The 13,611-nt window shown below is 39.5% G+C and overlaps 1 protein-coding gene across 1 annotated transcript in view; it reads right to left on the bottom strand.

Annotated features, from left to right (window-relative positions):
* Positions 1-13,611, bottom strand: part of DPF3 (double PHD fingers 3) — a 420,028-nt gene that overhangs the window by 248,020 nt on the left and 158,397 nt on the right. Inside the window, 1 exon segment of the mRNA XM_036736699.1 lies at positions 6,365-6,525. Coding sequence (XP_036592594.1) covers positions 6,365-6,525 — 161 coding nt within the window.

Below are 13,611 nucleotides of genomic sequence, written 5' to 3'. Positions count from 1 at the left end.
TGCAGCTCTAGAATTTGTTCAGAGCCATTTTTACAGGTGTTTGGAGGGATCTGGAGGAGAGCTTAAGTGAGTCCCTGCTTTCCAGCTGCCATCTTGGCTCTGCCCCCAGATTCTAATTTTTAATCCATTCTGCTATTTCCCTTTTATTAGTGAGTTCATTCCATTCACATTCACAATTATGACTACCAACTGTTTATTTCCTTTCATTCAATTTTCTCCCACTTTTCCTTTTCTCTATCTCTTTTTAACCTGTCCCTCCTCAAAAGTCTGTTTTGCTTCTGACCACTACTTCCCTTAATCTGCTCTCCTTTTTATTAGCCCCCTTCCTTTTAGCTCCTTTCCCTCCTACTTCCCTGTATGGTAAGATAGGTTTCTATATCCAATTGTGTATGTTATTCCCTCTTTGAGCCAATTCTGCTGAGAGTAAGGTTCAAGCATTGCCCACCACTCCCCATCTTCCCCTCTACTGTAAAAGCTCTTTTTTTGCACTTCTTTTATGTGAGATAATTTTCCCCATTCTACCTTTCCCTTCACCTTTCTCCTAGCGGATCCTTCTTTCTTATCCCTTAATTTTATTTTTTTGACATCATCCCATCCAAGTCAATTCATAGCCATGTCCTCTATCTTTGTATACTCCTTCTAACTGCTCTAATAATTATAAAGTTCTTAGAGTTACAAGTATCATCTTTGCACATTGGAATGTAAACAGTTTAACCTTATTGTATCCCTTATGATTTCTCTTTCCTGCTTACCTTTTTATGCTTCTCTTGAGTCTTATATTTGAAAGTCAGATTTTCTATTCAGCTCTGGTCTTTTCATCAGGAATGCTTGAAATTCCTCTACTTCATTAACTGTCCACTTTCCTCCCCCTCCCCCCCGAAGGATTATACTCAGTTTTGCTACATGAGTTATTCTTGGTTGTAATCCTAGTTCCTTTGCCTTCCAGAATATCATATGACAAGCCTTCTGATACTTCAATGTAAAAACTGCTAAATTATATGTTATCTTGACTGTGGTTCCATGCTATTTTAATTATTTCTTTCTGGCTGCTTGCAATATTTTCTCCTTGGCCTGGACTTTGGCTATAATATTCCTGGGAGTTTTTGTTTGGGGATTCCCTTTAGGAAGTGATCTGTGAGTTCTTTCAATTTCTATTTTCTCCTCTGTTCAAGTATAGCAGGGCAGTTTCCCTTGATAATTTCTTGAAATATGATGTCTAGGCTCTTTTTTTATAATGGCTTTCGGGTAGTTAAAAAAATTCTTAAATTATCTCTGCTGATCTATTTTCCAGGTCAATTTTTTTCTGATGGGATATTTCACATTTTCTTCTACTTTTTTCATTCTTTAATTTTGTTTTATTGTTTCTTAATGTCTGTTGGAGTCATTAGCTTCCCCTTGCCCAATTCTAATTCTTAAGAAATTATTTTCTTCAGTGAACTTCTGTACCTCTTTTTTTTTCATTTGGCCAATTCTACTTTTTAAGGAATTCTTTTCAGTGGATTTTTGTACATCTTTGTTTCCATTTGGCTAATTATACTTTTTAAGGCATTCTTCTCTTCATTGGATTTCATCTTTTTTTTCATTTGACAAATGCTTTTTAAGGAGTTCTTCTCCTCAGTGGATTTTTGTACCTTTTTTACAATTTGGTCATTTTTGGTTTTTAAGGTATTATGTTCTTCAGGGTTTTTTTCCCTCCTCTTTTACCAAGCTGTTGACTCTCTTTTCATAATTTTCTTGCATCATTTTCATTTCTTTTCCCAATTTTTCCTTTACTTCTCTTATTTAATTTTTGAGCTCTTCCAATAATTCTTTTTAGACTTGCATCCAATTCATATTTTCTTTGAAGTTTTGCATGTAGTTGTTTTGACTTCGTTGTCTTCTTCTGAGTTTGTGTCTTGATCTTCCCTGTCACCATAGTAATTTTCTATGGTCAGGTTCTTTCTTTGTTGTTTGTTCTTTTTCAGCCTATTTCTTGACTTTTAACTTTATGTTAAAGTTGGACTTAGCTCCCAAGTTTAACCTTTTTAGTGCTACTGCTTTCAGAGCTAGTTCTGGCAGGTAGGGGATATCTGTAAGTTTTCAGTTCTTCTGAGGTGGTATGATCTAAGAAGGGTTGTGGTCACTACTCTCTTGGACTATTCTCAAGTCTGCAAATGACCACAAACACTTCTGTACCCTGGCACTGTGATCAGGGTTCCTGCTCCCCTGATGCAGCTGCAAGTGTTATTGCTCCTTATGTCCCTGGAAATGTGACTCAGGCCTTTGGCCTCCTACAGCCACAAGCACTAGTGCTGCTTTCTGCCTTGGACATGAGACCAGGGCCCCTGCTACCTTGGAGCAGCCACAAGCATTCTTCTTCACCCTGGAACTGTGACCAGGGTCCTTGCTCCCGGTGGCGACAAGCACCACCAGTGCTCCTCTTACCCTGAGTCTGTGACCCAGAACTGTATATGGGCAATGCAACAGGGTCCTACACACAGTGCCAGCAAATGGTCCCTTCTAATCTCCCTCTGGCCAGTTATCAAACTCCCTTACTGTCTGTGGGCTGAGAGCTCTGAAGGCTGCTGCTGCTGCTGCTGCTGCTGCTGATGATGATGATGATGATGATGATGATGATGAAGATGATGATGATACAGCTGCCTCTAGAGCCTGCTGCTGGATTACCTATGCTGTACTGCACTCCTAGCCCAACCACCACCCCAGTGAGAAAGACCTTTCCTGCTGACTTCCTAAATTGTCTTGAGCTAGAAAGTTGTTTCATTTTGACCTTTTGTTGCTTCTGCTCCAGAATTCAATTTGAGGCATTATTTTAAAGTTGTTTGTAGGGAGACTTCAGGTGAATTCCTGCCTTTATTACACCATCTTGGCTGTACTCTTCTATCCTATTTATGTTAAGGGCAACCACCATTCTTCCATTCACTCAGATTCATAACCTAAAAATCATCCTTGAGTCTTCATTTTCAGCCATTCCCAATATCCTCTCAGTTTCCAAGTCTCATCGAGTCTGCCTCAGTGTCCCCTTCTCTCTACATATAGATTCACTGTCTTTTAGTTGAGGCTCTCATCATCTCTTGCCTGGATGATCATAATAGGTTCCAATTGATCTCCCTGCCTCCAAGCTCTCCTGTCTCCAATCCATCCTCCACACAACTGTCTGTGAACATGTATCCCACTCCAGTAGAATGTAAGATACTTGAGAGCAGGGGTGATCTCACTTTTATATTTATATCTCTAGCAGAAAACACAGTACCTTAGATGCTTTTTGACTGACAGATTGATTCAAAGTATCGTGTCTGATCTTCACCTTTGCTCTTATCACATCCTGCCTTCTATCAAAACATTGTTCACTTCCCCTATTAGATTATAAGCTCCTTGAGGGTGGGAACTATGATTCATTCCACCTTTTTATCTGCATAGCCTTGCACATAGTAGGTCATCATCGCAATCAACAAACATTTATTAAGTGACTACTATGTACTGGCATTGTGCTAAGTACTGGGGATACAAAAAGAAGCAAAAGACAGCAATCTAGTAGTTTAATAGATTCATATTGAATTGATTCCACAGTATGTAGTTTATTGCTATTATGTGCCAAGAATGTTGCTGCTGAGAATTTCTAATCCCAGACATTAGCCTGCCGACTCATTTCCCACCTCCATAACTCTTCATGCACTGATTCACCAGACCTCACCTCACTCAAAGCCAAGTACTGGCTATATTTCCAACACATGGCTTAGCCGAACCTGACAGCTTATCAAAGCATGACAGATCCAAAATACAAAGTACTGACTTGGGAGGAACATGGTTCTCCACAATCAGCATGGCCATAGAAGAGCCTCCCAGAAAAACTAGCATTCAAAAAGACTGTTCATGGTCCCTTCTTTGTTTTCTGTGATGGACCCAAGCCTGTTTATGAAGGAGAAATGTATATCCCTGCGAAGCTTAACTTATTATCGCAAAAATACTTAAAAACTCAAACAGATTCATAATGGCCCGTAATCAACATATGAATAATAATTCACATTTAGATAAAAGTGCTTTAAGGTTTACTCTACGCTTTCCTCACAATAGACCTAAAACATAATAGAGAGGAAGGAAACAATCAGGATCTACTTCCTAAAGCTTCTTAAGGGAAACCCCCTACCTATGATGTAACAGAGTGTACAAAACTGTTTTGGCCTCTTAAGACTGACAATAATGATGATACTAATAATATAATCTCAAAATCTCAGATTTGAGAGTGACCTCAGAGTCTGTTCTTTACCCAAAGAATAAATTCCATTTATAATATCTACGATTACTTGCTATCCAACCCCCATCGGCAAATTTCCTGACACAGGGAACCTAACACCTCCATCTCTGTATAGCTTTGCTAGGAAGTTTTCCCTAATTGAAATTTGCTTTCCTCAGCTTTCCACTCTTTGGTTCTAGTTCTACCAAGCAAAATGTCTATTCCCTCTTTCACAAATATTTGAAGACTTGATGTTTCCCCTAAGTTTTCATTCCTCTCCAGGGTGTACTGATGCTTCCAGATTTTCTCCACAATGCCATAGAAACCTCTCCACCTTGGAAGCTCTTTACCTCTGGGCTTCTCCCCTTGGAAATACTCTCTGCCCCTATGTCCTCTCCCTATGATTGACTGGTTCCTTCCATAACCTCTATTTTCAGGAGGAGGTTCAAGTCAGCCATGTTTTCATTCCACTTTAGACTTTATTCCTGACTCTTCTAGACTTTAGCTACAATTCTCAGCTCCCTTCCCCCCACCACACGCATGCATGCACAAAAACACACACACACACACACACACACACACACACACACACGCATGCACTAAGTATTTTCATTTCCCTCCTCTTCCCCCCTTTTCAGCTTCCTTTTATGTGCTGTCTTCTCTCAATAGGACATAAGCTCCTTGAGGGCAAGGACTATGTTTCTGTTTGTATTTGTATTCTCAGCACTTTGCACAGTGTCTGGCACATAGTAAACACTAATGAAATCATTCACTTGGCTAAGTTTTCTCTTTTTCAGGCCAAATATTACCCTATCCTCCCATTGATCTGTTCACCCTCCCTTGAATATAGCCCAGGTTGTCAATGTTCCTCCTAAAATGTGGTATCTAGAACCAAACACAATATTCTGGAGGTGGTCTGACCAGGGAAAGGCACATTTGGACACTATCCTTTAATCAATTAATTCAGGCTAAGGATTCAAGTATAAAGGCAGGGTGGTTTAGTAGACCTTGGCCTTGGAGTTAGAAAAACCTGAATTCAAGGCCTGCTTCTGACATAGATTGTCTATGTAATCTTAGGAAGATCCTTTAGTCTCTCTCAGACTCAATCTTCCCATCTGTAAAAAAGGGATAATAATAGTACCTACCTCACAGAATTATTGGAGGAACAAAGGAGATAACATAGGTTATTTGCTTTGCAATTTTTAAATAACTATATAATAACTAGCTATTATATTACTATTAATATTGTTGATGCTTATTATATACTATAATTATTATTATTGTTGTAAGTTGAAGAACAAGAACTGATCTCCATTGGTGAGAGAATTTCGTCACTGGGTTACCTCTACACCAATTAAATTATAAGTCTGTACAAAAAAAGATGGGGGGAGTCAATTCAATTCAATAAATATTTATGGGAAACTCTTAAGTGCCCATGGTGTGTTAGACAATGGAATTACCAAATCAAAAAATGGCGCCACTTCTACCCTCAGGGTGTTTACATTCTGCCACTGGAAAACAACAGGTACACGGATAACAAAATGCCCACAGAGCAAATTACAAAGTAATTTAAAGAGGCAAACAACACCTACAATCATCAGGAAAAGATTTTTTTTTTTGGCTGCCACACTGCTTAAGTCTCTTTCACATGATTTGTTTTCTAGCCTTCCTTCCCCATTTTGTATTTAGGCAGTTAAATTTTACATTTATATTGCTTGGGTTTTTATAGCCCTATTATTTCTACAAAGCATATATCCTCATTAGATCCTATGAACCCCGTGAGGTGACATGGGCAAATATCATCTCCATCAGAAAAACTGAGGCTCACCCAGAAAGGCAGCCAAGGTCATACAGTTCAGTATGGAGTAAAACCACAACTTGAACTCTATACTCCGGAATTCAAATCAAGAGATTTGAATTATTATCACAGATTTCTGTGCCGCTGCACCTCAGTCTGTGTGTATATGGGAACATATCATGCACACATGCGCACACACACACACACACACACAAACACACACACACACTTTAAGCCACATTGTCCTTAGTCCCTTTTTTTCTGTATGTATCTTGCAATTGTGTAAATGTAAACATACAAATGTATGTGTCCATCTCACAGCCCACACTGCCCACCTGGTCCCCGATGCCTCTTTTCCATCCAGATATAGCAGTTGTTCTGGGCCACACCAGTCTGGGAGTCAAGGAAGGGGAGACGCACACTGCGCTCCGCACACAGCCTCGAGTTGTAGCTGCGGCAGTGTTCAATCGCTTCCTTGTAGAACTGGTCCCCAAGCCTGCCGAGAGGAAAAGAGCAGAAACATAAAACCTAATGTTTCTTCACACACACACACACACACACACCATATTTTTGTTCTAAGGAGTTCAAAGTGAATATGATCTCATCCATCTTTAACTCATCCCTAGAAATAGGCAAGGACAAGTTATAATTTCCTAGTTATTAAAAAAAAAAAAACAAGATCTTACCATCGAACCAAGAGCTATTTGGTATCCGAGTTAGCCTGAGCAGGTTCTCACTGAGTGGTAATGGATAGAGCCCCAGATCTGGAGTCAGGAAAATCTGGGTTCAAATGTGCCCTTTGAGACTTACTGGCAGTGTGACCCTGGGTAAGTCACTTCACTTCAGTCTGTCTCAAGCAAATGAGATAACATGTGTAAAATGCTTTGTAGACTTCAAAGCCACATATAAATGCTAGCTATTATTATTAATTTACAAAGCACTTCTATATTCATGTAGAAAGGCTATGCGTTATTATGCCCCATTTTACAGATTAGGAAATTGAGATACACAGAATCCAAAGTCACCTAACTAGATAGGAATTGGGGTAGTTTTGTTCTAAGAGCGGCCCCACCACTACTAAGTTCAGTGCTCTTTCTACTACCGGGGCTGTTACAAGGGCAAAATGAGACATCGTTGTAAAGTGCTTTAAAAACTTTCAAGTATTATATAAATGTTAAGTAATATTATTGTTATCATTTTTACTCTAAAATTCACCAAGTAACTTAAAAACCCACTAACAGTGAGAGTAGGATGCTGAGAATCAGCTGCCTTTAATAAAGATTGGTACATTTGAGGGGAGACAACCAGCTGTGCTTCAAATTGTCCATTAAAGTGATAGTTGTGGCCAACCTGCTACATGGTTGGGAAATAAATCCATCCTAGATGTCAGATCAGACTGTAAAAGCAATATTACTCACATCATGTATTTATTTACTAATGATGCAGGGTCCCCACGAGGCAGTGTGTCATAGTCAAGTGAGGACTGGCCTTGGAATCAGAAAGGCCTGAGTGCAAGTTCTGTCTCTGACACATCCTGTGTCATGATGGACAAGTTATTTAAACTCTTAATGCCCCCTGGCAAATCTCTCTAAAGACTAGAAATTACAGATGAGCTGCTAATTTGCATTGGAGCAGGGGGCTTCCACATCAAGAGGTTTCCTGCTATGAGTGAAATTCAGGTTCTGACCCTGAGAACAAACCCTGGCAGGTCCTGCCAGGCTGAGAATGTTTTAGGTGGTAGTTCAGTTGTGTCCGACTCTTTGTGACCCTATTTGGCCTTTCCTTGGCAAAGATAGTGGAGTGGTTTGCCATTTCCTTCTCCAGCTCATTTTACAGATGAGGAAAATGAGGTAAATAGAGGTGAGGTGACCTACCCAGGGTCACAAAACTAGTAAGTGTCTGGGGCTGGATTTGAACTCAGGCCCTGCTGCTCTATCCACTGCACCCCACAACAGGCTAAAAGGCCATGAGCCCAAGACCCATCTAAATAAGTTTGGTGAGGCTCATCAACAAGGACCATCCTTTGGCCAGGAGGTTGGCCAAAGTTGATTTTTTTCAGTCATAGAAACTCTAAGGCATAGAGAGTTTAGAATCTTTGCAAGGTAAAAATCCAACAAGTCTCTTAAAATCATACACTTACAGAAAAATAACTATGATAAAATGCTAACAATACTTTTTAATATTTCTAACAAATCTATATGCAAAATATCACCTCTGATGTTTTTGACAAGAAAAAAAGGGTCTGGTAAAATGTGGCAAATTTCAGATTCCTGAGTGTGTGGTTCCCTTCAGCCAATGTAAATACTACTAATTCAGAGAAACTGTAGCTTTCTTTATTACAATTTATTTGACAAGTCACATTCCAGAGACTAAAAGAAGGTCATTTGTGCCGTGATCAGAGGTAAAATATGAAAGTGACCTTGAAGACAAAATACATAATAACCATAACCAACTTTGTACGTGGGGCGTGGGGGAAGAGGGAGCAGCCAGTAAAGAGAGAAAAGTGAAGATACAAATATAACTGTTTAACTACCCACCGGTTAAAACACTCTTTTAAGCAGGGGAGGGAGAGAGACCAGTTCAAAATGAAACCTCATAAAAAATGAACCTTTGTTTTGTTTGTATGTGAATATGAGAATGAAAAAAATGGGCAGATGTGAAAAGTTTAAGATAACAGTTCTAAAAAAGAAATATTTCAATAAAGGAAGAAAATACAGCTTAAAAATTTTTATACTGTTTTTTAAAAGCAGCAACATGGCATAGCGAATGGCCTTACGCTGGAGTCAGGAAAACCAGGATTCAAGTCCTGCCTGGCTACGGAAACGCGGACACCTCACAATTTCTCAACTTCCCCAGGCATCCTTAAAACTAAAGTTACAGAAGAATTGGCAATCTGTATCAGTTTTAAAAAAAGTTTCTACAATAGGACTTCTCCATATAGACAAAATCATAAATCCAGAACTTCACCTCCTCAAAAAAAGTATGAAAAAACTATCTTCCTAGTGAATCTGAAGCAAACCCCTCATTTTAAGAAGATTCACTCACCCCTTCACACTTCTAAGGTACTATTTACAAGCTACCTGCTACACTGCCCAGGATAGATCCTTCCAAAGAGTTAATTAATGCACGTGAGTTTTGGCTTCCTTCTCTCCAGAAGGCACATATTCATTGAATATTCTCAGAATCACAAGGAAACATACATACATGTATGAAATCGTAATACTAGCTCCCAACCAAAGCGTAATCAAATTAAAGCAAATACACATCACACACAGCTGGAGAGGAACAGAGGGGGGAAAATGAGCTTATTAAAATGCTATAAAACGAGACAGCACATAATCTGGTGTAATCAAAGTTAGTAACAAGCAAGAGAAGATTGACAAGAGATGAAGAACTAAGTTTTCCACAAATGTGTAAGTCTGCACAGCGCTCGCTGAAATTGGTCCTCACCCAAAATGCAGGACCCTTGTAGTGCAACTGAGAACTTTTACAGGAGCCATGGTATATGGAAGATGAAAACACTCTGGCCTAGATTTCCTTGGCACTAAAATGCCTTGTCCCAGTGAAGTGCAAGCGTTACCAGCGACACCACAACAATGATGGTGAGAGATCTAGAGAAGATACTATGTCCAGTTGTCCAGGAACAGTAATCTAAATCCTTTTGGAAGCTTGCCAAAAAGATGTTAGCTATTTAACTATTTAAATACTAGATATTTTGCTTTAAAGTGAGTTAGATGAAATGGAACATTATGTAATTATAGTGAGCAAGCTTGGTCCCAGAGTTGAAATGAGACAATGTACCTCCCTCCTTTCTTTGCAGAGATGGGGGACTGTGGGTATGGAACGTTGTATTTACTGTTGCTGTATCGGCTGGTTCTGCTGAATTGCTCTTTTCTTCTTTTTTTAATCCACAAGGGATGGCTCTCTGGGTATGACAGGTGAAATCTGAAATAACTAAGGAAACAAAGCTTTGAGCTTCTGAGCATATTGATTTATTTAGCAATTCGTTGCAACTGCCTAACAAACTGGGACCGGGCCTCCTCAGCGTGGCAAGGAACCCCAAATACAGGAGACAGATCTTTATGTGGTAAAAGAAAACAATTAATAGGATATAAACCAGGATACAAGATTAGGTAATCTGATTTCTAATTGGAGGAAAGATGATGGATTTTCCAAGTCGGGAAGGGAAAAGAATGAGTTCCGGTCAGTTGGGAGAGGATGAGTGGGTTTTGAGGTCTTTCTTTTCCCAGAACTTGGAAATGCTGATTAATTGCATCTACCTTCATTTTGCAAAACAATAGATGTTTTATGGCATCCATTTTCCCATGAATGATTTGGAGAAAAACAAAAAGATGGAGGACAATACATGTGGCAGCACAAGATGGAATCAGTGTTCATGAGATGGAATTTGATTGGTTCTCTCAATCCTCAAACCAAACCAACTCCATTTTGTAACCAGCCTTCATTCTATTTTGTCAGGGTAGGGGCAAGGGAAGAAAGATATTCAGAAACAAAAGTGGTATTAAAAAAAAGATCAATAAAAATAAGAAAAAGGTAGGTTAGTTCACGATTGAACATATGGGACAGCAAAAAGAACTCTGGCCTTGGGATCATGAGATCTGGGTTTGAATCTCACCTCAGACACTAGCCGTGTGATTCTCAACAAGTCACTGAACCTCTGAACCTCAGTTTCCTCATCTGTAATATATGGATGATGACACTTGCACTACCTACCCCGAAAGAATTATTGTGAGGAATGTACTTTGTAAACCTTAAATAGCTATAGAAATATTAGCTGCCAATAGAAATATTAGCCATCTAACAGAAAGGGCACTGGATTAGAAGGTAGAAGATCTGGATTCCAGTCCTGGTTACTTACCTTAAAGGCAAGAGACTTGTCTTTCAGAACCTGTTTCCTCATCTGTCTATAATATGAGTGAGGTGGACTAGTTAATCTCAAATGATCTTTCCAAGTTTAAATCTATGATCCTACAATTAGATGATTTCTGCTAGTTTCGAGAACCTAGGGTTCTATGTTTTTATTCAAAACAAAAACCTTTGGGGGGTAAGAATGGGGGTGGGGGAGGGGAAGGAATGAAGGAAGATTTCCAGTAAGCATTCTTCTGCAATATTGATAATGCACTTCCAACAGAACAATCCAAAAGCAGAGGAAGCAAAAAATGAATTTGCTTAAAGTGAAAAATAAAATTGTAAAGTGCTTATAGATTATGAATTTGATCTTGACTAAACATAATCCCCTTATTTTACACTTGGGGAATCCAAAGCTTAGAGATTTAGTGACTTTTTTAAGGTCTCACAGGCTATTTGATCGCATAGCCAAGATCAAGCATTTATTAAGCACCTACTATGTGCTACAAGGGCAGCTAGATGGTGCAGCGGATAAAGCACTGGGCTTGGAATCAGGAGGAGTCATCTTCCTGAGTTCAAATCTGGCCTCAGACACTTACTAGATGTGTGATCCTGGGCAAGTCACTTTACCCTGTTTGCCTCAGTTTCCTCCTCTGTAAAATGAGCTAGAGAAGGAAATGACAAACCACTCCAGTATCTCTGCCAAGAAAACCCCAAATGGAATCACAAAGAGTCAGACATGACTGAAATGACTCATAAACAACAACAATATGCCAGGCACTGTGCTGAGAGCTGAAGATTCAAAGAAAGACAAAATGGTCCTTGCCCTCAATGAAATCACAGTCTAATGGGGAAGACAACATGCAAACAACTCAAGTAACTATGTACGATAAAGATATTTCCAGAATGAATTAGAGATAATTTCAGGGAGAAGTCCCTAGAATTAAGGGGGATCAGGAAAGGCTTCTTGCAGAAGATAGGACTTCATCTGAGACTCAAAGGAACCTAGAGAAGCCAAGAGGCAGAGATGAGGAGAGGGAGGATGCCAGACAAGGGAAACAGGCAGGAAAAATTCCCAGTCAGGAGATGGGGCATCTTGTGCAAGGAATAAGAGGCTAGTGTCACTGAAGAGCATGTCTGCAAGAGAAAGGTATGAGAAGATTGGAAAGGCAGGAAGGGACTAGGTTATGAAGGGCTTTAAAGGCCAAACAGAGGATTTTATATTTGGTCCTAGAGGTAACGGGGAGCCTCTGCAGTTTACTAAATAGGGGCATGACACGGTCAGCTCTGCACTTTAGGAAGATCTCCATGACAGCTAAGTGGAGGATGGAATGATTTGCAACGCAATGTTGTTTCTAGCACACTCTAGCACCACAAGTTATGTAGTTCAGTGTCTTACAATAAATGGAATGAAAAAAAGCCAAACAAAATATCATTTCTAATGAAAAGTTATTGGCCTTTAAATGTGTCTGACTCTTCATGACTCCATTTGGGATTTTCTTGGCAAAGATATCGGAATAGTTTGCTGTTTCCGGTTCATTTCACAGATGAGGAAACTGAGACAAACATGGTTAAATGACTTGCCCAGAGCCACACAGCTAATAAGTGCCTGAGGCCAGATTTGAACTCAGCAAGATGGGTCTTCCTGACTCCAGGCCCAGTGCTCTATCCCCTGTGCCACCTAGCTGCCCAAGGGTTTTAAGTACTTTTCATTTTAATGACATACAATATTATAAGTTACAAATGCAACAAAGGGGGAAAACTGTATTTTTCAATGTCATCTTTAGATGAATAATATTCCAAGTAAATAAATAGTAGAGATTTTCTACAAGCTTATTAAAAATTGGAAATGACTGCAACAATCTGACATCCAACACTCCAGTCTACGGATGTCTCCAGGGAACTCTCTTGGTAAACAGGCCAAGCTGGAAGAGATTCTAAAATAAAAGTTTGAAGTCTCTTTCATAATATTAATGATAGAAGAAGTGATTTAAGCCTCCTTGGTAAATGTGAGTAGTATGACTAAATAAGGCAATTAGCCAAAACTTTCACTGAGTTAGCCACTTTCCCTTGGAGAAAAAAGACAGGCATCTCTTCCTCAGCTGTGGAAAACAATTTAAACCAAGAAAAATCTGTCCCCTATATGATATTTCTACAAAAGCAAATATACTTCTCCATGATAAAACTGATGTGACATCTGCATAGAGGTGTCAGGGACATTAGGAACCAGTAAAATGACTCCTTACATAGCAAAGGCATGGGGTTCCACAGGCAAGGTCAGATATGGATCACTACCATGTATCAGCTTTCTGTCCATCCCCTTCCAACCAAAAGAGGCTGGGTTACCTGGGAACGATAGACGATTTTAGTTTGAAGAAGCTGACACAAATCAAGATGAAATGTTCTTATCAAGAACCAACTTTAGGCTACTCAAGCCTGTGATCAGAAAACAAGGAAAGCCAGAAAAAAATTGCTGAGCTCTCCTTATCTCTCCAGGAGAGAGTCAGAACAAGAGAAAAGCAAGGCCCTGGTCAATCCAACCTTCACTCCCAGGTTACAATAAAATCTAGGAATTTAAAGGAAACCTCATTATCGTTGCACTGGAAGTGAGGCAAAAAGATTTCACAGCTTAAAGAATGGGCTTTCCACTTAGAAAAGACCAACAAGACTTCTCCAAATGCCTAATGAGGATTGAGTGTGATATAATACAGAT

Source organism: Trichosurus vulpecula, chromosome 8 (assembly GCF_011100635.1).
Source record: "Trichosurus vulpecula isolate mTriVul1 chromosome 8, mTriVul1.pri, whole genome shotgun sequence".
Lineage (NCBI taxonomy): Eukaryota > Metazoa > Chordata > Mammalia > Diprotodontia > Phalangeridae > Trichosurus > Trichosurus vulpecula.
Note: the sequence above shows the minus strand (reverse complement) of the source record. Positions and strands in the feature narration are given on the sequence as shown.